The 22,810-nt window shown below is 44.8% G+C and overlaps 3 protein-coding genes across 5 annotated transcripts in view; 2 read left to right on the forward strand and 1 right to left on the reverse strand.

The window, feature by feature from the left end:
• TMOD1 (tropomodulin 1) overlaps positions 1 to 4,944 on the forward strand; it is a 33,417-nt gene extending 28,473 nt beyond the window's left edge. For both annotated transcript variants that reach the window (XM_026111155.2, XM_026111154.2), the window contains exons 9-11: positions 665 to 809; positions 2,536 to 2,595; positions 3,419 to 4,944. In XM_026111155.2, coding sequence (XP_025966940.1) covers positions 665 to 809; positions 2,536 to 2,570 — 180 coding nt within the window. In that variant the 3' untranslated portion in view covers positions 2,571 to 2,595; positions 3,419 to 4,944. The remainder of the gene's footprint in view (positions 1 to 664; positions 810 to 2,535; positions 2,596 to 3,418) is intronic.
• TSTD2 (thiosulfate sulfurtransferase like domain containing 2) lies at positions 3,849 to 20,049 on the reverse strand. 2 transcript variants are annotated; one of them, XM_064501242.1, is made up of 9 exons: positions 19,737 to 20,045; positions 19,386 to 19,669; positions 18,259 to 18,367; positions 16,496 to 16,621; positions 14,396 to 14,501; positions 11,610 to 11,728; positions 10,811 to 10,969; positions 9,744 to 9,882; positions 3,849 to 8,427 (listed from the first exon to the last, which is right to left on the reverse strand). In XM_064501242.1, exons 1-9 carry the CDS (start codon positions 19,830 to 19,832, stop codon positions 8,168 to 8,170), a joined length of 1,398 nt encoding a protein of 465 aa, XP_064357312.1. In that variant the 5' UTR covers positions 19,833 to 20,045; the 3' UTR covers positions 3,849 to 8,167. The 2 variants fall into 2 exon arrangements, with proteins under 2 accessions (XP_064357312.1, XP_064357313.1); XM_064501243.1 differs by having other exon boundaries at positions 8,205 to 8,427; positions 9,730 to 9,882; positions 19,737 to 20,049.
• A 53-nt stretch (positions 20,050 to 20,102) lies between these two features.
• Positions 20,103 to 22,810, forward strand: part of NCBP1 (nuclear cap binding protein subunit 1) — a 31,566-nt gene continuing 28,858 nt past the window's right edge. The window contains exons 1-3 of the mRNA XM_026111169.2: positions 20,103 to 20,343; positions 20,517 to 20,602; positions 21,390 to 21,490. Of these exons, the coding sequence (XP_025966954.1) occupies positions 20,310 to 20,343; positions 20,517 to 20,602; positions 21,390 to 21,490 (221 nt within the window). The 5' untranslated portion in view covers positions 20,103 to 20,309. The remainder of the gene's footprint in view (positions 20,344 to 20,516; positions 20,603 to 21,389; positions 21,491 to 22,810) is intronic.

Consider the following 22,810-nt stretch of genomic DNA (forward strand, 5'->3'; position numbering starts at 1 on the left):
TGGCAGGAGAAGGCTGGAGTGTGTAATGGTACAGATGTCGTGGCAGGTTAAGTTTTCTAGAAGCCCAGGAGTAGAAGTGAAACAGCTAAGCTGTCAGGAGCCCTGGGACAGGTGACCATGACATCAAGATGAAAGGCCCTCTAGACTGCTCTGCAGCTGCAGATCCCTCCAAGATAAAGATTTTGGGCAGCAGAGCTCGTGGAGGATGACTTCTGCGACAATCAGAGCCACTCAGTTTATCAGGATCAGGCCTGCAGTTTGTTTCATTGGCTAGAAATGCTGAATAAACCAATAGATCTGAAGAAAGAGAGAGGGAGGAAAGATGGCAGATCTGATGGCTCACTCTGAATCACCCTTTGGCCTGACCAGCTTGGCAGGGTCTGCAAGCCAGGATGTATCTCTAAGCAAGGAGGACAAAGATGTGGGCAAGTACAAGTCATTTACAACAGTAAAACATTTGAGCTTTGAAAGACTGAAGTGCCACAGGTTCCTGGGCATTGCATGGTGAGGGAGAAGCACAGGCTTCTGGTCCACCTCCAGGACAGTCAGTGACTGCACAGGGAGTCTTCCAAGGGCCGCAGTGAAGAGGCAGTCACTGAATTAAAAAGCAGGAATAGGAACCACATCTGCCCTCACTTGCTTTTTTGTTTTCTGTTTTCAAAAGAGCCAGCCTCTGGGCAATAAAGTAGAAATGGAAATCGCAAACATGCTGGAAAAAAACACCTCCCTGCTGAAGTTCGGTTACCATTTCACTCAGCAAGGTCCCCGGCTGCGTGCGTCTAATGCCATGATGAACAACAATGACCTAGGTGAGTTGGGCTGGCTGCAAGCTGGTGAGCACGGGAACGTCTCTCCCTTTGCGGGTCCTCCTGATGGGCAGCCTGGGAGAAGGGCAGAACTGCTTATGTGAAGTGGATGTGCTTGAATCACCACCTCTTGAAAGGCCTGGTGATTCCTTGCAGACTTCACTGACAGGTTCCTGATGCAGAAGGACTTGTAGCAGCTGCTGTCACCAAGGCAATGGGTTGTGTTCCATTTTTGGAGAAAGTGTGCAGCTAGAACTGCTGGAAGACACTGTTCTTGACTGTAACAGTGGGTCCTGAGTGGAGGAAGCCAGAGCTGTTAATGTGCTTTGGTACAGCAAGTGATACGGTTTATGGCAGATGGGTTATGAACTGACAGCGCTTTTGATTCCTGCCAGCTGTTTGTCTTTCTCTAGTTTCACTTCCACTTTAACAAGGAGATGAAAAATAGTAGATTTGAACTTTGAAGGCAGTGGGGCTTGGCGTATTCCCTTCAGTACATCAGGCTGAAAGAATTTCTAGAGAGAGGTGTGAAGCCATGTGGTTCTGAGTTGTATTAATATCCCCAATGAAGTCATCAAAACTGCTTGTGAAGCACAACGTGGGCAAGTTTGAAAAATTGCTGTTTCAGCTAATGCTAGTGCTTGTCTACAGGCTGACCTAGAGCACTGGAAATCAGTCCAGCAGAGCGCTACTTGAACGCAGTTAAAATAGCAGCTTAGCTCTAGTGAATGGATCCTAACTGTATAGATGGGATGACACAAACGTGACACTGCCAAACTCCTCTCAAAAGTGGCAGAAAATATAACAGGGAGGAACGGCGACAAGCTGCAGAGTGAACACCCAGTTTCCACATTAGGAAAAAATTCCTTCTCCAGGAGGCTGGAGCAGCCCTGGGACGGGGCATGGGGGAGGTGGGGCTTTCTGTAGCTTAAGGGTTTCCAGGCTCAGACAAAGCCAGGGCTGCTCTGAGCTACGGCTGGGGAGAGCCCCGCTGTGAGCATGGGGTGGGGCTCGGTGCCCCAGGGAGCCCTCCTGCTACCAGCACTGATGACGTCTGTAAGAAACATCAAACATTGAGAAAGGCCTGGTTAACAGGCAGGGTCTGAGAGAAGACCTAACATATAAATGTTAGTCTTGAAGACTAAGCCAGTCATGAAGAAATGGCAATAAACTGGACCCGCCTATTTTAATCTGCATGTGGCTTACCAGTCTAGTCAGCTGGCCTTCTGGCCCTTCATGATTCAGCTTCATGTTTAAAAGCCACAGCAAAATAGCTTTAAATGGCTGTCAGATAGCTGGATAAATATGTTTTAAAAAAACAAACAAACAAACAAACAACAGTCTGGCTTCAGCCAGTACCATGCTCTTAGGACAGCATGGCCACATGTGGAGCTGTGTGCCAGTTCCTCAGTGACCACAAACACTGAGTATCACAGTTCACTCTGTATTGCCAGTCATTCTGGCTGCCTTTGCATTTTGGGTCAGTAGAAAGCTGCTCTAGGAAGAGCTTGCTGTTTTCTGCCTTTTAGAGCACAGCAGGCTTTATAAGAACATGCGGAGTCCGTGGCATTCATAGCAATCATCTGAAAGATACACGGATCTAGTCTTTTAATTGTTCCTGCTTTGAGGCAGAGGGGATTCACAACTTTGCCTTGCATGTAGCAGTTGTGCAGTTTGCCTCTTTGACTGTTAAGATCTGCATTATGTCTGATCTGGTTCTTGTTTACAGCTCGCATTCATCGGTGTGATGGTGTCTGGCAATAGCTTCTCAGCTCTACACCTGGACAATGTATAAGTATAGAAAAAACTTTATTTTCCTCCCTGTCAGCAACAGCTCTCTGCTTGTGTGCCACTCCGGTGCTCTCGCCTGCCATCATCACCTGATGCTACCAGAATTTGGTCTTGGTCCTCTAGCTTCTGTTCTTTGAGATGCCCTGTCCAAACTGGCTGTGAAGGCTTTTATATTCATTCTCATGAACTAATTTCTGTATCCTCTTTCCAGCTTTCTTTTTTCCTCTTGTCCTTGCAAACATTTCTTGAAAAATCATGGTTGAAGCTGTCAGAGCTGCAAATTAACTTTTAGAGAAGATATGAGACTCCTTTAATCACATTAACCATGGCCAAAAGACTGGAGTTTGAAATCAGAGGTTCATTAAAAAAAAAAATCTGTCTCATTTCTTAGTTGAGAGGACACCACTGGGAAAAACTGGCAGAGGAAAAACTGTGGCATCTGTCTCCTGTGCTATCTTCACATCAGTCAGTGTTAGATGCCTTGTAACAGAGATGCTATAGCCAAACAGATTACAAAGACAATTGGATGAAATATAATTGACCGTAGAATAAGGGATGTATGGCTGAAAGTAGCTTCTAGCCACAGAATTCATAGGGACAGAAATTTTAACTTATTTCCTTTAATTTTAAACTGTGTAAGTTTAAAATTCTCAAAGAAAACCAAAAAAACCCCACCTGCTCAAGGCAGAAATTCGGAAGCTCATGCTATCCTGTTTCTCCCTGGTAGAAAGTATGTCTCTGAGATCCTTTTCACAATGGGTAAGCCTGCAATCCACATGTTCCCATTGCCACAACTGACTCCTCTTCCTCTTCTTTTTCAGTGAGGAAGAGAAGACTTGCAGAGTTGAATGGGCCTATTTTTCCCAAGTGCAGAACTGGAGTGTAGCTCCTGGCTACAAAGGTCGTTCCTGGTGATCTGTGCTGTACTGTGGAAATCTAAAGGCAACAAGTGCCTTGACAGAGTATTTGTGGTGACTCGGTTCTGTGTTATGCACTAACAGTTTAAATTAACTAGCGGCTGTAGTTGAAGATTTTATCCAGTAGGACTATTGGTGTTTTCTGTAGAGCTGGAAACTATTCAAGCCAGTAACAATTTGCCAATTTTAAGCAATCTTGGTTTAGAGTACATCCCAGTGTAAAAGTGACTATTAATCAACCTAAGACCTAATTTTTCTATAAATTTCCTGCACGGTGTTTCATATAGTTAGGATGTGGTATGCATGAGTGAAAAATACTACTGTTCCACACAAATTATAGAAGTATTAAAAAAATACTTTATTTTTTTTTCAAATTGATCTCAAGTAACTATAGAGAAGCAACTAGTTTAACAAGCACTTCTGCTATCCTGAAATATGGTTAATGTAAGGAATTTTTACCAGCTTTTGCTGAGTCAGTTAGTTGGAGATGCTGTTTCAAATGCATCCCTGTTTCTTAAAAAAAGATTTTTTTTCTCCACACAGATTAAAAGGAACATAAGGCCACCAATTACAAAATAATGGATTCTCAAAAACTGAGCACTGTAGGATGGATTGTTTAATATCCTCCTGTCCTATGCATGTCTGAGTAAAGCTTCCTCCATTAGAGATTTGATATGAATCCTAACTCCACAGAGATGGCCTAACTAATCAGCAGACCAGGGTCCTCTGTTCCAACCCCCGCTCCCTTCAAGTTTGTAATGTTAAAAGCATGTCCAGAGCCTTACCGGACATACGTTAAATCCTTACTCTTCGCTGTTCTGCCTAATGACCCTGTCCATTAATTAAACTATTCTGCTAGGAATTGTTTCTCCCGCGACCATCCCTCACATCTGCATAAAGGCAGCACTGAACAGCGTGCCATAGCAAAGGTGTTACTTGAAATATTCTGACTCTGAACTCCTGCTGCACACGCACAGTTTTCTGTCAGAAAGTCTACGACCCTTAATCTAGCCTGGGAGGAATTCCCCATAGGCTTACGTAGCTCCCAGACTTTGAGTGGATGGGACCCAAGACTATCCCATCCAAAACTCCTGCTGTTGACTTGGATGGGATCATGTTTGATAGGAAGAGTCTCCCTGACAGAAGTGCTGTCATACCAAAGCCTTATTCTTTCTTTGATGACAATATGTCCTAGCAAATGTTCTCACTTACTAGAAATCTGTCTGCACGCATCTGTTAAGAGTATTTAGCAGCCTTTACGCATATTCCAGCAAAAGTCCCACAGATTTCAACAGAGTTTGTGCACAAATGCCACAGAGGATTTAGCTCTGACCAATGACATTGTACTGTCAACAATGTGGGAAACATATTTGTTACTCTTCAAATCTTAATAAATGTGTCAGCAGCGTCAAATAAACTGTTTCACTACAGCTTCCTTCTTTTTCTCCGTAAGTTCGGTTTCAGAAGATGAAGCATACAAAAGGGCATGATTTAAAAAAAAACAAAACAAAACAAAAAACACCAAAACACACACACACACAGTAGCCAGACAGCTCTTTCCTACCATATGCACCAAAGGACTTTAAACAGTCAACTAAAGTATCAAACCAGAGCCACACATTTTCAGCTAAGCCACATGCAGATTTGCATGGTACAAGCTCAGCTCTCCCACTGGCTTAAAAAGAACATAAATGCATCCTATGCTGGGAAATCCTGATGGCAGTTGGCAGTAACAAAGTTAGACATGCAAGGAAATGCAACTACCTGACAGGGAGCACTACCATTGACCTGACAGCAGCATTTTGTCTTGAATGAAAATAAAATAGCCCTTAAAAAAGAACCCCCAAACCTTTTCATCCTTGTTGCTATATTAGCACTGAACTGAACTATGCTGTCCAAATGCACATTGGGACTGCATAGTTAATGGGATTGCTCCAGGGTCCTCAGCTGATCCTCACAGAGCTGCAAGTGAGAGAATGCAACTGCACTGAGAGCTGTGCAGCAGCGATGAGGCTGCGCTGAGAGACATCAGGCTTTGTGGTAAAAGGCTTCAAGCTGTGGAACGACAAAACAGTGATGCACAGAAACAAACGGATTCCTGTTTCATCCAAGCAGCTCTTCAGGAAAAAGGGAAAAAGCCATCTGGTGACTGCAGCATCTGGCAGTCACAGCCAGTCTTGCCTAACTCCTGCCTTTCCTGCAGCAATGCTGTACAGTGCTAACATGCCTTCTTTAAGGTATTACAGCCAAGGTGCCTGGGTCTCAGCACACTCTATTTCACACTTTGCACTTTTTTGTATTAACTTGACAAAAATAAGCTGGAGGCCAGGATACAAAAGCTGCTTATAAGCTGACATGCAGTAGACCAAGGGTGTATCTCATTCCTCTCCTCCTGTCTCTGCAGCTGAGGGAACTTGGCTGGTTGGGTCTCCATCCATTCAATCTCGGACCCTTCCGACAGGTCCTATGGCTCGTTTCTGCTTTTGAGGTAGACTGTCCACATGCTAGGAACTCTCAGTAGAACTGCACCTTGTAACCAGGTCTATTGTGTGACATGCGGTTAGCTAGGTTTCAGCATTTACTCTTATGGAATTAACGGCCTCTGACATACAGATGAAGCGTATTTGTGCAGTACTTCAAGAATTATGATGGACGCACTAAAGGTTATTTATCACCTCAGTAATTTCAGAACCTTACATATAAAATGTAGTTACCTTCTTGCTGTTTTGTACTAAGAAATTACACAAAAACAGCTTTCCAAATGGAATACGGTATTCCAGACCTGCTGATAGATTAAATTATAAAATGGTGGGCTTTTTAGCCTAATACCTGAAAAAAGATGCAGCACAATATGCAAATTGGGGCATTTTAATCAGTGTTCTAGGCCAGGCCTGCAAGTGGAGCTTGCATGGTTTACCACAAATATTCCAGTTCTCAAAAGCACACAGGTAAGCTGGCTAACAGAGCTTGGGAGGCAAGGTGCCAGGGGAGCCTGGGTCCTGCCAGGTCTTCTGCTGAAGATGTCTACTGATGGGAGTTTTCTAATTACTTCTCTAGCAGATCACAGAATTACTATTTTTAAATGCCATCCTTGGAAGATTCCCAACGTACACATTCATTAGTTTTCAAGTCTTGCTTCATGAAAGGAACCGTTATAAAGACCATTGTTGAACAGCTATTCATGTTGGCAACACTGGAAGTAAGAAGAAATGCCTTGCAATGGCTTTAATGTAACCAGTGCCCCTGTCTTTAGCTGCCAGTTTAGTCACCAATGAGACCATGCTGAATTTGTAGCACTGTGGGAAAAGGTTATGACCTATATTAAAATAACACTGCTCTAACTGATGCTAAGCAACTGCAGGAACCTGAGTAAGTTGTTTTCATGTCTTTAAAAGTAGTTGCCAGTAAAAAATAATAAAAAAGTAACTGATTTTGATTTCCTAATGACTAATGACTTAGTACCAAAAATGAGAGTAAGTTTCAAAGATTATTTTCAATCATGACACATCATCCACACTATTAATAAAACCTTTCAGTACATTCTACAGCATCAGGCACACAAAGCAGGAGGCAGTATTTTGAGCTCATATGCTGTGGATTCCAAGTCAGAGACAATTTCCCCACTAACAGAAGCTGGAAAATGCATAAACATCTCACAGCTTTTAAAAAACTTAATCCATGTTTACAAAGCACAAATGCTCCCCAAATCATGGATTATTTAGCTTGGATAAATGATCTGGCAGTCTCCTTACAGCTGTTGCTGGCGTTTATACACAGATGCCAGCATTCACTTCTAGAGCCATAACACTGGTATTTTGGCAGCCTCTGTGCTCTCCTCTGAGTGTCTCAATTTCAACACACTTCAAGCTGTTGATTTTTTTTCTAGTGCAAGTGGAGCTGAGCCCTGGATATTTCACATACTGACAGGCTGAGGGATATCAACAGCTCCCAGGGAGGCAGAACATCACAATGAGGGTTACTTCTGCTGTTGGTCCCACAGGTCATACACAAGTAAGGCTGGACAGACAGTACCTGTGGGCAATGCACATCCTCCACCTTTGCTCCACTTAAGATAGGAGTCCTCACCCTGCCTTTAACTGGTTTTACATGGGAGTCAAGTCAATGACTTCAAGGTAAACACCCCTTGCTTCACACTGGTAAAAAGCAAATTAATCTAGTCACACACCCAGAAGTTAAAACATATGCTGTTTTCATCACCCTAGCACTATCTATTGAAGCTGCACGATCAATGGAGAAGTTGGACAGATCCACCTCCACGCATGCACATCCATAAATTAGAGGGGGAACAGCATGTAATTGTTCTTCATTCTCTTCAGTTTCTTTTGAACTGTGAACAGCTGTGTCCCCAACACATTCTTCTGCAAAATCCCCAGAGAGAAGCACAGTGCAAAACTGCACCTAGGGAGAAAAATCCTGTAGCAATGGTAATGGGTTGACCACTCTGGTAATTTACACTTAAGTAATGGACAGTTTTCAGGGCATATTCAACATAATGTAGGGTACGAGCAAGACTTTCCAAGCCAACAAATTATTGTGATATACAAGTTAATTGCAGTAACAGAGAGGGATCTGGTTTTAGACGTCCTTCCCATTAACACAAGTGTCAAATGTGAAACTAGCTAAAGAGACAGCTTAATCTTTTCCTGTATCCAGTGTGCTTTGTGAGATATGTTCAATAGGTACCCTTGGCCGTCTCCTTGTACATTCACATTCCTCCTTAAGTGCCTGTCCTGAAGCCCTTGAAGCCACCTTGAGCTCTTTCTCTTGACAAACAGGACAGCAAGCTGTAAGCCCTTTCTTGCGACAACCTGGACACGTCAGGACAAGCTGCCGGCAGTGCTGGCTGGAACAAAGTTTATACTGGTCCCACAGCGTCCCACAGTATCTGCATGCTGGAGGGAGGAGAAGCAAAGTTAAGATTCACATTGCCCCATCTTGTCCCCCTTTGCTACAATCTCTCATTCAAGTGGCTAACCATCGTCTGCTAGGTATTTTAGTCCTGCTCCAGCCTGGTATTCTAGAAACTGGCTCATTTTTAAATGAACTTTGGTTTGGACATCAAAAGCTTAGGACAAGCTGCCTCTCAGGACAGGCTCTACCAAGAAAATAGCGTGTGCCACTGCTTCCTTTAGTTCAGATCAAACAGATTTACAAGTTCTTGCTGCCAAGAGAGCAAAAAAGATAGGCCGGTAGCTAACCAGCACCCAGGACTGCCTGCTGGGGAAGGAGACACCACAAGACCGGCTTCTTTCTGAAAGCAATGGCTTATGTGTATGGGGACGTCATTTGTAGTCCTGGTACAGTCCTTCCACAGCAGCAGGCAGGATTTAACCTTTAACAGAAAGCTTTTATCATAATTGAACTGCACCATCAAGAAGGTGCTTGCCCCATCACTTCCCCTTTGATACTTCTGTAGGGATGGCTGTGGTACATCAGCGTATGTTCTGTTTCTGTGCCAAGCTAGGTACCTTCAAGATGGATATGGTAAATGCAGAAAAGGAATGGGAGGTTACGCTCAAGAAGCTGCCCACTCAGAGAAAAAAACCAGCACTGATTCCTGAAAAAAGGCTAGAGCCAAGTTGCTTCTATCTGTAACTGGCAACTGAAAAGACAATGACAAATATTCCGGCTGAAATAGCTGAAGAGCTAACCCAGCCAGAAGACAGGGCAATATTCTTAACAATTTCAGCTAGAGGTCACTAGAATCCTACAAACTACAGAAACTTTTAAAACACAAAACAGCCAAGTGCTGTAGAGTTTAGTGCCACCACTTTCCCAAAGCCTGCCAGTCTGTTCTAGTGTTCTGTGAGACTACTGGAGGGGAGACCAGCTGACAGCAGAATTGTTTAATGCTTTGGTCACCTGGCCAACCACAGCCTGATTGGCACTATGGGCAACAAGCAGTAACAAAAGCAATAGTGCTTCATGTCTTCCTTGGGGCTGATGGCTCACAACAGTAGCCATTTTGCAGAGGATGCATCTTTCTATTGTCCTAGCTTTAGCGAATTCTGTTTCGTGAACCCTTTGGTCCTATTTCTGTTTTAGATGTTAAAGCTGATGGCCATCACGGAAAGTGGCAGCACTAAAACACCAAAGTGAATAAGAGGAAGAACTACACAGGCCAGTTTGGGTCCCTGTGGCAAAGACAGCTCTATAGCAACCATTGCAATAGAGTCCCAGCCTTCTGCACTTACATATTTAGTCCTACCTGAGATGATATCTTCATTGGAACAAATGGCGTAACGATCATCAAATACAAACAGCTTCCCCCTGTAGAATCCATCTGGAAACTCTTCCAGGTACTTGTGAATCCCGCCTTTGAGCTGGTAAACCTCTCTGCACACTGCCTGTTCAAAGCATATTAGCAAAAAAGCTCAAGGAAACAGTGGCAGCAGGCCTGTGCCAGAGTGCCCAAAGCAAATGCTGAAACCACCACAGGTCAAGGAGAAGCAGCAGCTTCTCAGTGACCAACCAGCACCATGTGTGCTCACAACTCTAGCCAGAACCATGGGAGATTAATGGGCTGCTCTCACAACGCTGACAAGGGCCCAAATGTACAGTAAAGGTACAGTTCAAAAAAAAAAAGGCAGGTAACCTCCTTGCTTGTTGGAGGTTCGTTGCATCACAGAATGCCTCTGTGAACCACTGCTTATTCTGGTTTTATGTAGTGAGCTTCTGTTGACAGGAACAGAATTTCTCAATGGTGCAACTGAAAAAGGATGAAGGTTTAAATTTCTAGAGAATCTCTATCCATGCTGTTCCCTTACTCTGTGAGGGAAGGATCCAGGGAAAGAGTGGGATGGAAAGTGGAATTAGGAGAATGCAGTGTGCTGGATTTAATTCCACACCACTGGGAAAGTGCTGACTGGCTGATCTTCACCACTCCGAAATGCTCAAGCGGTGCAGTAACAACCACATAGCATAACCTAGACAGAGCTTGTAGGCAAGGGTGTGAAAGCACTATAAAATGCTCTCAAGCCTTCCTAAAATGCCACAACAACGGGCAGGGCAAACTTGCAAATATCTCTTCTCAGCAAATGGGTTATGTAGCTTTTCACACAGGAATCATTGCTGTAACTGTAGTTCATGCATATTATTCTCAGCTGTGTTAGACTACCTGTGTCCTTGGCAGGCAGCATGAGGCAAACCTGTATCAGAGACGCTCCCAGACTGAGCAGTTTATGCTCCTCAAGAATTTGCCAGCAAAAGAAAAGACAGCTGCCCTAAAAGCAGTCTCAGCTCCCCAACACTTGTGCCCTCACAATGATATCTCACCTTGCTCCGTAGGTAAGCAGAGCCTCTTTCACAGCGGATCCCTCCTGTGCAGTACATCAGGACACGCTTGTTTTTAAAAAGCTCCAAGTTTTCATCTACATAGCTTGGAAAATAGCTGAATTTCCTGATATCTGGAGCCAGACAGCCCTGGAAATGTCCCTGGAATAACAACAGATGGCCACGCAACTGAATGCAGGCTGACTTACATGCCAAGGCCTGTGTCTCAAACCAGAGGAAGTAACAAACCTTTGGGCCAGAACATCCAGCTCACTGCAGCTGCTTTAGGCAGTTCCTCAACAGCATTTATGCATCAAAATACCTGTTAAAATCTGTAAGAGGATTCCCGAGCAGAGCATTTCTCCTCATTCAAACATAGAAAGGGAGCTGAGCAAAACAGAACTGTCACAGGGAAGGATGCAAATACAGCAATACAGACGGGGTGGCAGATGGAAGACAGGAGAGCAGGATGCCCCCTTTCTTGACATACGGAAGAAGGCAAAAATACTGGAATATCTCTTTACAAATCGTGTTTTCAGACTATATACTATCCACTGCTAATGTTGAATGGACCACTTGCTCTCCTTCCTGCCCCAAGCTGTATAAACAGTTAGCCAGGCAAGCTCTGCTCTGGGTTGCTGGGCAGGGTCCTGCACTGCTTCAATCTAGACCACATTACTGAACTAAACTATGTACATATTCCAGTCAATATGAACTCTTCCTCTCAGTAAGGTCACACACCCACAATGCAAAAGTGCTTCCCCCAGCACCTGTAACACACTAAGAAACAAACCGTACTTACTATTTTACTTTCATAGAAGTTCCTACAGTCCAGTAAGATAGTATCACTTTGTCCTTGATTGGCCTGAGACAAATATTGTTCTACTTCTTTATGAAATTCCTGAGGGGATAGATGGATTCCTTTAAAAAAGAGAGAAAGAAGTTTTGAGAAATAGAGCTACAATGCAACACTGCAGAAGATCTCACTGATTCAGATTCTCCTCAGATTTCCAGCTGTGACAGCTCACACAGTTTTTATGTCATCTCAACCTCAACCAGCCAAGTCTATCCATGTTTAGCTTCTTGTTGGTGAGTGAAAGGAAATGCAACACTGTTCTGGGTGACAGAAAGAAAAACAGACTCTCTGTATGATCTTTGCTATGTCCCGCTGGCAACTCCTACACTTCTAAAAACAAGAAAACAAACCACAGCGAAAAGTACTTCCCTCCTTTTTGCTTGTTTTTTCATCATGTTCACTTTGTGGAGGTGCAGAAAGCTACAAAGACACATTTTTTTTTCAATGAAATTTGTCTCAGCTGATCAAAATGGAAAATTTCCATAAGCGTGTACTACTTTCAGTGTAACTTTAATTTACATAAAGTTTCTCAGCTTGCAAGTGCCATTTCTGATTTTTGAGGAAAAGAAGTGAGGTCTGATACTCCCTGAAATACCCAACAGCAGAAGAGCTAAAGAATTTATGATACAGGAGGAATGTTTGACATTATGATTTCACTCAAGCCACGGGCTCTTGCCTGAATATCTTAGCCTTATGCTCCACTTGCCATAGAACTACCTGTTCTGGAGCAGAATTTCTTCCATCCTTCGTCAGACTTGCTTCGATTTGAAGAAATAATGAAATAGAAAAAGAGAGCGAGAGAGCAAGAGAGCGAAAGAACTTAACCCTTAACCTTGTTTTCGTGATACTGTGGTGAGAATTGTGAGCTGCAGGATCAGTCTAACATGAGCAATAAATATTAATTGATCTTGGAAGTAAAACAGCTGACAAATATTTCACAGCAGCATTGAAGTAATCTAGACATTGTTCTCTCCAGGAGAAATGCCTGCCAGAAAGATATTAAGGAGCTAAACTGCCAGGAGCCAGTGTTCACAGTACTGGACCCACTGCAGAGGGAGGGCATTCCTGAACAAAGGTACATATCCACTTCCATTACTGAAGGACAGAAGTCCCCTCTCTTCCTCTCTATTTATTTCCACACTAAGTTAGGTGTCTCACGTAAGAGTCAAACTCAGGACTGCCAATTTCTCTAGAGAGCAGAGCACACTGTAATGCCAAAACAGTTTGGACAATACAGCTACAAGACCCTGCCATGTGCTCTGTTCATATTGATCTCTCTGTGCCTGGAAAGTAACCAAGACATTAAATGGGACTGCATGCAGACACATAATGCACTGCATGTTGCAGTGGAATTGGCCGAAATACTCTGTCAATTCTAATTTCTGTCACTTGTCCAAGCATGGGTGAATCTCTGTCAGAAAGTCTCAGTGCAAGACTAGGGCTGCAGAACAATTCATGCTGGTGGGGACCTTGGGAGGTCTCCAGTCAAATCTCTTGCTCAAAGCAGGATCAACTATGACCAGATTGCTCAGGACTTAGGACTCTGAACCTGCTGAAAAAAAATTAACATCCCCCACCAAAACCTCCTACCTTATTAAAAAGAAAACCCCATAAATGGTCGAAATAATGGGAACCACCTTTACAAACTGCTGAAAAATATAAGGAAAAAGAAAAAAAAAAAGCAGGGGAGGAAAGAACCCTTCCCCCCAACTACTGAATAATGGAAAAGAACTATTCTCCTGCCAAACTACTGAAAAATACAGGAAAAAGTGTAAATAATGCTGGAAAAATTTACCACCAACAAAGCTCTTACTGTGAAAAAAGCCCCAAATGAACAACTGCTCTGCTGTTATTTGCTGTGCTCCTGCTTACCAGCTATGTAAGTGTACTCACAGCAGATGAACACCTGGTTACTCCCTATCGGGCATAATCCACCCTAAGGCGTTACAGGTAGCAGACGCAACTTGTGTCGGGGGACAGCCAGAAGCTGATTCAGAACCTGGTTCTGCTTCAGTGTAACAGACAGGAGCAGGGCTATTAATTTCAACAGAAGCAAAGCTAAGCCAGTAGTGCCTAATTTAGGAATATGTGTCTTTTCAACTGTAAGCATCAGTGGGATGCTAGCATTTTCTCAAAACAGAGCATAGCTCCTGGCTTCCAGGGCTCCAGAATCCACTGGATACACCAGAAGACTCCAAGGGAAGCATTTCCTACACAGCTTAGTTCTTAATGCAGGCTAACCACAATGACAGAGCACTGGAGCTCTCTATACAGTTTCACTTCTGAGCTGTCTCAAGCATCTACAGAATATTATAACAAATATAAATATATCCTTGCATTGACATGTCTTTCCTAATCATTATACATAATGCCTTTAACATTACACATTGCCTTTAGCAGGTGTCCTATGACATATTCCCCGACTGAAGCACAACACTGTTACCCCAAAACAAGGTAGTTACCTTGTTGATATCGCTTGAACTATTACAGTTTGGCACAAAACAGATGGTTAACTCTGAACTTTTTGAGGCAGCTAAACACTTAGCAAACCAAAACCTGGGCCAGCAAATTCTCTGCACCAGTAACTCTGACTACCAAAACCAGATTAATTCCCATTATCTACTTCTCCTGTGTCCCGGCCATTGTGCAGAAGGAAATTTTTTTGCTGAAGGTACTTGACTTTCACTTACCTCTCACTTGGGTGAGAGGCTTTATTTTTCAAATCAACTTACCAGTTTCTTTATAAGAGACTTTTTTTGGATCAATGCCCATAGGTACAATTTCTTCAAATACTCCAACTCGAAGGTCTGGGAAACAGTGAGCTCCTCCTGCACTGCTCTAGGAAATTAAGCACAAAACAATTCACTGAAATGTTCCAGCCATTAAGATCATGATTATCCACTCAAATACAGTCCAGTGCACTTCTAATTTCTAAGTCTTCAATAGAATATGAGAGTATCTCCATGTCTGAGGCAAAGAAACACGTCTCCTGCCAAGATCAATACTCTTAAATCCACAGGTCAGGGAGTGGCCCCTTACCATGACCTTAATGACAGGTGTCTTTGGCCCAGGGACTGTTCAGTAGGTGAGATGGGCACTATTTGGCACCAGGTCCAGTCCCAGCAGAGCCACCAAGGAGTGAGAAGACCTAGAGACTTCTTAATAAGAAACAGTGTCATCAGCACCTATCATGAGAAAGTGAGGCTACTGAGCATGCTGACCCCAACAGAAAGATGGTTTTTTTAATCATATATTCACTTAAATAAATAATCCCTTCCACTAACTGATCCTGCTGACACATCCAGGCTCTGCAGTTCTCTTCAGCCCTTCTGATCCCTGACACAAAGCACAGCTAGGCCTCTTGTCATTACATGGGTGAAGGGAAGTGCAGTACTTCATGGTCTTAAAACAGACACAGGGGAGATCAGCCAGGCTTAAAATGTTAAAGCTGTGGATTCTGACCCCCTACAAGCTTATGCATAGGATTTCCCCTTTGGGGCTCTAGCAACCCCTTTCTAGCAAGCACCATAACTGCAGGGGATAGGAAGAGAGAATTTCTGTAGGGTCAAGCCTCAGACATGACTTAGGCACTACTAAATATATAAACAAATAAGAGAGTGCGATGCTGTGTAGCACTGGTCCAGCTCTCACTAAAGTCAATTTGCAATAACTACAGTGGCCATTGAACATTTTCATAGTTCCAAGGCTCATTTTTCAATCCTCTACCCCCCTGTCCTTTGGGAATAGGAAGCTGCAACCTCACTTGTATATACAGTACACAGAAGAACTGTGAGACAGAAAATGACGACATGTACTAATGCATGAGCTTTGGTGCCCAGGGAGATCATGCAGGGTTGGAGATTTTGCCAAGGCTGAGATAAAAGTCCATCCCTCCTTCACATTTACAAGTCACCAAATCTAACAGGTTGGATTACCTTCAGACAAGCCCAGCAGACATTTAGAGAGCGACAACTGAATCAGCACTGCAGTTCTACAGGGATTTTAGCTTCATGAGCTTCACCAACTCTAATTTGATTATTTATGGAAAATCAAATAATATTACCTATAAATAAAAGTGCCTGAAAGACAACAATACTAAACAAAAGAAGCATTTTTTTATTCAGAGAATGCAGTACTCATAGCGCTGGAGAAGCAAAAGCCCTCCAGAATACCAGTGCCAGCTACATCTGCCATCACCATGTGAAGACAGCAATCAGCACATACACTCAGAGACAGGCAGAAGTTAGCACCTGACTCTCCTTTTAGTCAGGCATCAACTAGAGTAGAGAGAAACTCTCTCTCTGACTCTGACTGTCTATTTTCTTTAGAAAACATCTGATTTGTGGAATTGACAGTGCATCTATAAGGACACCAAAGCCTGCACAAACCTAAACCAGTAGGCTTCTAGGTCAGGATCTCACAATAGGGTGAAGAGGAGTATACACAAATATTTTGCAGAGAGAAGTGTAAATTGTGATGCTTAGATTTCGGCAGTCAAGCTGGAGTAAAAATCTGATAACAAATGGTGGAGCTGGAGCATGCTTCCTCCTTCACCTGTGTGCAGCCTGCATTGCTTGCAGCTATACTCATAGCTGCCAAAGCTTGTAGCTGCTGCTGCTAACTGCTACTGCTGCTTTCACCGGTAGAAATACCTGAACAAAGTAAGTTTAGAAATCCTCACCTTAGGTCCACAGTGGGAGAACAGAAGTGCTAGAGCTTTATGCAATTTCCTTCAAGCAGCAGAGGGGTACTATCAAGAAGCAATAAGCTTACTTTTCAAAGATTCAGCATCCTATATTAACAATATCTATGCAGAAATTGTTTTCTCATACCTTGAAATCATCTCGACACAAAATGTCTTTGAACAGTGGCTGGGAGAGCATAACTTCAATGTAGAGATTGGTAGCTACTTTGCTTCCGCCAACTGTTCCATTAATTCCCTCTGACGCAATTCGTACCTGGAAGGCAGCAGGAGAAGCTGGGCTTAAGGTCTGATAACAGCAGAAGCAGATCACAGTGAAATTAGCAAAACATGACCAGGTAACAAAGGCAGACACAGAAATATGTTCACAAAAGAGACAACTGAAGAAGGAAGGAATGGAAGACAGTTACAGTGAAGCTGAGCAGAAAAAACATAATAAAAGAAAAACTAGAATAAATATTCAGTAATCACTTTTGGGCCATTTCATAAGAAAAACAGAAAGAAAGTCAGAAAAAAGCTGTGCAATAAGCAGAGAAATGGTAACTGCTTAACAGGCAAATCTTGCATTCAGTGTTAAAATTCCCACAGGAGGTCTGCCCAAGGAAGAACAATGGCATTGTGCCCAGTGACTCAGGTAGCTAGAAGGAAAATGTGAATATGCGTAATGTTGCACATAATATTAAATCCCAAAGTGAGTCATTTTATCTACAGCAGTGACAGAAATGAAGAAAGAGTCTGAGATGTTGCAAAAAATGACTGAATTAAAGAGAACTAAGGAAAAAAAATAACTGGTTGGAAAGGTAAATGCTGTACCTATTTTGGGGGGGGAGGGAACAGGTAAGATATCTGAGCATAAAAAAAAAAAAAAGTTACTGCATTAGGACATTTTACCCTCAGACCTGTGCAGTACACTAAGGAGGGTACCCTCCTTTCTTCCCTTCTGAATAAGGAAGGCTGGCTTTGCATATGCAGAACATTGAATCTGTTTTATTTTAAAAAGCACCAGCTCTGGGAAAATGTCACAGACAAGATGTGTATTTATTAGCTGAGTCAGAATATCGTGAGAAATTTCTGTCCCAACTCCTGAGATACAGAAAAGTAAAAAATACAACAAAAAGAGGCAAACAGAATGATATGAACTTTGGGAAAGAGACAGAGAACACAGTGCTTTGATGGCACAGTCCATCCTGTACCAGATGATTCAGACACAACTCATACAGTAATTTATATGGAACGAGGCCACAAGTGATTGACAAGAATGCTCAGAACATCCCCCAAGAAGTCAGAACAGGAAGTAAAGTCCTGAAAATAAGAAACACAAACAACATAGTAGCCATTAGAAAAAAAGAATATGGGAACTGAAAACCTGAGAGGAGGAAATGGGGCAGATGTTCAGAACTGGAGACGCTCCTGCCAAGGTAAAGATGTCTGCCAGTATCAGTAGTGCAGCTGGGTAACTCCAGTGTAACTACATGGTTAAATTTAGGTCACAGAAGCCAATCTGCTACCATTGGCACAGAAAGAGAGGCTCCTTTGCAAGACAAGTCAAAGGTAGAGTAGATTCTTGCTCTGACTCAGCCTCTTGAAAAATCTTTCTCTCCACAGATAGCTCAGGAAAATGAGCTTCATCAGGCTACAGCTAACCCTCATCCATAGCCCCATGACACCAGCTAGATGAACCAGCTGATCTCCTTAGGCCTAGTCTCCAGGGAGTGAAAAGAACAAAGTGGTTCTGCAGGGATGAGTGGCACTATCCCATGGTTCGTCAGTTGTTCCATTCTTCTCATCTCTGACAGCACAGTTACAACTTGCCTGTCCACATGACACACCACCCTGCACTAAGCAAAGATGATGCTTCTCTGTAAAGAATACAACTACTGCTTAAAGCCTTACCTTGCCAGTCAGATGCAGATGTTGGCACAGAGCCTTTTGCCAAGCACAGAGTTTCTCTGGATCCTTCACCTCACAGTAACAGTAATACAAAAGTACTTCTCCCTCCTTGCTGCCCATAGCAGGCAAAGGAAATAGGAAAAGGATGTTAGAGTTGACAGTGCAAAAATATCACGTTATTACCATCAACACTTCAAAAAGCAGTCAATTTTCTCTGTATATTGTAAATATACATATATATGCAAACACACACACACACATATATACATACATATACATATATATACACATTAGCACTTTGGGGTTTAATCCATTCCCAAAATACAGAAATACAAACAAAGACAGCTCCTGCATTCCTGGTTCTTGGGACTAGTTACAAAACGAATTCATCTCTACAGCACAGGACATTTCTGCCAGTGGCTTACAGTGTGTTGCACTCAGATTTATTTCAACATGCAGGATAGAAGAACTGTTTTCTGGGCTCTGTAGTGTCTCATCAGTTGCTTAAATTGACAAACTGGTACACTAAGGATTCAAGTTTAAACAAAAAAAGCTAAAATTTTCAATGATACAGTGTATGGCTGCATTCTGAGCAGCACAAGCTGGCCTCTCTTCTAGCCAGGAACATTTTCCCGAGCCTACTCACTCATACCTAAAAAGCCTTTAGCCCACTTGAAAGAGCAGGGCAAGGGATCTACACAGACTGTGCCCTACTATTTCACTCTTTCCCCTTACTGCCTTCCCTTGCTGAGGGCCTGTTTACAGACATTAGCTGTCAAGGAAAAACAAGGTGGGAAAACACAGCTCTGAGAGTGCGATCCATCAAAAAAAAACGGGACAAATCTACTCCTGTACCAGCACAGCAGCAATCTTGTGCTTTGCACAAGGTGTGAGCCGTTGGGAAAGGAACTGAAGCGCAGTGAGTGACTCCTGGGGGGCACCTATGCCTGCTGAGAAGGGCCTAAAGGCACAGCAGGTAAGGTTTGTTGTGTATTCTGAAAGTCTGAGTGGCCTGACGTTCGTTAAATAAAAAAAAATAGTAATGGTAGTAGCGGTTATGGCAGTGGGAGGCGACGCAAAGCTGCGGAGGAGCTGCAAAGGCCTCCCCGGCCGCGAAGGGCTTCGCTCACCTCGTCAGCGCATCCGGGCTCACGTGGCTCGTGTCCGGCAGCCCCCGAGCCACCTCGGGGCACCCCTGCGGCCCGCCGCCTCCGCCCGCCGGCGCCGCCGCCCCGCGCCCGGCCTCGGCCGCCAGCTGCTGCAGCGCCAGCCCCACCTCGCCCGCGTGCTGCGTGGCGACGTGCCGGTGCACGGCGGCGCGCTCGGGGAACGCCTGCCCGCAGCACTGCCACCGCGCCGCCTCGCCGCCGCCGCCGCCCGGCACCTCCTTGGCTCTCACGAAGAGGGAGAACGCCTGAAACACAGCGCCGCCGTCACCGCACCGCGCCGCGCCGCCCCCCGCCCGCCCGCCCGCCACGCACCTTCCTCCGGGCCAAGGCGCGCTGCTTCCTGGCGGCGGGCGCCGGCTGCGGCTCGGCCGCGGCGCTGCCCGGCGGCGGCGCCTCCCCCGGCACCATCTTGGCGGCGGCCAACGGCCGTTGGCCGTTAGCGGTTGAGCGGTTGGGGCGGGGGGGAGCGCCGTCGCCCGGGAGACGCCGCGCGCCAGGACCGGCCGCAACTCCCGGCGCGGGGCGGGGCCTCGGCGCAGTGGGGCGGGGCCTCGGCGCCGCGCCGCAGCTTCGCGGCGCTCCCTTGCCTGCCTTCCCGCCCCGGAACTCCTCCAGGCCCGCCCGCGCGCCATAGAGCGAGGCGCAGAGCGGCGCCCGGCTCCCCCGCCCGCTCTGGTCTTTAGAGGCGCCGCAGCGCCTGTTGCCCCGGAAGGAGAGGCGAGGCGGGCCGGAAGCAGGCTGTAGAAGGGCCGCGCTTCTCGTCGGCGCGGCGCGGCGCGGCGCGATTCTTCTCTGCTCTCCTCTTCTCTCCTCTCCTCTCCCTTCCCCCCGCCCCGCCGCAGCGGCGCGCGCTCCTTCCAACCGCCGCCAGCCGCCCGCGCCGCCATGTCGCGGCGGCGGCACAGCGACGAGAGCGACGGTGAGCGCGCGGCGGGTGCCGCCTCCGCGCGGCCTCTTTCCCTCCGCTGAGGCGGCGGGGCCCGGGGGCGGCCGCGGGTGGCGGTGTGTGTGGGGGGGAGGGCAGGCGGCGCGGGGCGGGGGGGTGTCTCTCCGCCGGCGGGGGGTAACGGAGCGCTCGGTGTGTTGGAGCAGGGCAGCCCCACAAGAGGCGGAGGACGTCCGAGCCGTCGGAGATCGAGGAGAGGCTCGAGTCGCTGATATGCCGCGTGGGAGAGAAGGTACGCGGGGCGCTCTCGCGCGGCCCTGTGGCGCTGGGTCCCTGGGGCGAGCGGGTGGGAGGTAAAATGTCTCCTGTCCCTTCCTCCTCCTTCCCTTCCCCCCCTGCTTGTATGGTGTTGTACATTAGTGGTTCAGTAGTAGTCGAAACAAAACAAAAAAAGCCTTTTTTTTGAGATTAATTGGAAAGTTGTCAGATTCCACAAAATCGAGTGCCACAAAGGGAAAGATTTTAAATGCGTGTGTTCTTTCAAGCAGTGACAAAGCAGTGACGGCTTATTGCTGTACATTTGTGAATGTTGTTGCTGCTTCCAGTTTTCTCAGGTATGGGAGGAATTAATGAGATCTGGCTGTTGCCCAGGTCTCAAGTCCTGACTTGGTTGAGGCTAATAAAAATGTGTGGAAGAGGCTAAGGATGCAAGTGATGGTGCATGTATATTGTCCAAAACAAAACTACGAAGGTGTTCCGCTTCGCTTGGTATCATTATTATATTGCTTAATTTTGTTACTGAGAGATCTCTGAGGCAATGTTAACTCTTGCCTCACAGGAGGCATGACAGCTCCTTGCTGCGGAGGTGGGCTCACAGTTGCAGCCATTCTTAGTGACCTCCGCTCCTTCTTTCTAGTGCGTGAGAGCAATTCTGTAGCACTGATGGAGTTGGAATCATTTCTCTCAACAAGAAGATAATGTAAAATAATGCTTTTATCTGATTTCTTTGTCTTCTACCTGTAAGTTAGGGATAGGTTGATATTGCCTGACTGATCAGGAAACCTTCTATTTTTTCTTAGAGTACCTCATCCTTGGAGAGCAACTTGGAGGGCCTAGCTGGTGTTTTGGAGGCTGACCTACCAAACTACAAAAGCAAGATACTAAGAATTCTATGTACTGTGTATGTATGCAGGAGGTCTGGGAGGTGTTTTCTTATCTCTGCTCAGTGGAAAAGCTGCAGTCTTTAGGGTGGCTTAAGCACAAAGAACAGCTTTTAGTTCTCGAATGCTGGTATAGCTTAGGGTTTATCTTGCTCCAAACAAAAGAAATAAGGAAACAAATTTGTTAAGTAGCGGGTATAATTTAAGGAAGTTCCTCCTCCTCAGTACTCTCACTTGAAATGTGTGCAAGGCACAAAGCAGACAGAAGTAACCTTAGAGTTGCTCTTCCATTGTAATGAGGAATACAGTAATGCTGGGTGATACTGTTTCTGAATGAAATGCTTAAAGTACCAGAACTACGAGCTGCTAATACTGATTCAGTTTTGTCTCTGCTGTTTTCATGTTGTTCATTCCTCTTCTCTGGCACTGAGATGCTCCTGTCTTCATAAGCCCCTTCCCTAGCAGGGGGAGGATGGAAAGGTTGGATGTAGGCTGTCCCATGGCTCTCCCAACTGTGCTTCTTCCTCTCCCTAGGGAAGTGCAGGAGCAGAGGTGCCTGTGTCAGGCTCTCTAGAGACGTGCCCAAGGAAGGGGTTGTGTTGTCTACGGTAGTAAATGGAGGAAGGGGGTGGTGGAGAAAGAGAATGTTCCAGCACTAGCTCTTGCTACAGCTTTATAGAAACTTTGCATCCGCTTTTTAGCAGTTTGTTAGTGCAAGACGAATGGTAAATTCATTTCCCATGGTAGTAAGGCGCTTTTGAAAGTACAGGGTTAGTTTACATGCATATAAAAAAATAGTTGAGGAAAGTGAATTGTTTACAATAGCTCCCAGCCTTTCTGTTCCTTTGCTACACTGTATATAAAATCAGTTACTTAGACTTGAGAAACTTGGAATCAAATTTAACGATGTAAAATTTGTACTACTGTCATGTAATCTTGCTGTTGCTATGAAACAGAATGACTTCTAAAATGACAAGACAGCTTGCTAAATGTAGCATAAATTCTGAAATTTTTATTTTTTATATATATGCACATATATATAAAATAAATCTTAAAATGAATCTAGTATTTTCAGAGATTTCTGTAAAACTATACATTTATTTCTATGAAACTGTACACTTACATTGTAAAACATTGTAATTAAAAATCACTGCTATCTGTCATTCTAGACTGAGGTCTTGTCCTATCTTTTGTCTTCAATAATAGCTATTGTTCAAATTACATAAATTTTGTTGATTCAGTGACTAAAGCTTCAAGGGTCTTAAAGCATGGCTGCCACACTGTTTAGACCACAATTTATGCCTAAATACCCACCAATTAGAAATAACTAAAAAGCAAAT

The sequence above is a fragment of the Dromaius novaehollandiae genome, chromosome Z (genome assembly GCF_036370855.1).
Source record: "Dromaius novaehollandiae isolate bDroNov1 chromosome Z, bDroNov1.hap1, whole genome shotgun sequence".
NCBI lineage: Eukaryota > Metazoa > Chordata > Aves > Casuariiformes > Dromaiidae > Dromaius > Dromaius novaehollandiae.

Excerpts from the sequence above, each read along its gene's own strand:
- TSTD2 (XM_064501242.1), bottom strand. The coding sequence starts at position 19,832 with ATGGTGCCGGGGGAGGCGCCGCCGCCGGGCAGCGCCGCGGCCGAGCCG. Across the intron at positions 19,670-19,736 it reads GCGCCTTGGCCCGGAGGAAG|GCGTTCTCCCTCTTCGTGAG; the intron begins GTGCGTGGCGGG and ends GCTGTGTTTCAG. Across the intron at positions 9,883-10,810 it reads CTGCTTACCTACGGAGCAAG|GCAGTGTGCAGAGAGGTTTA; the intron begins GTGAGATATCAT and ends TGCTTTGAACAG.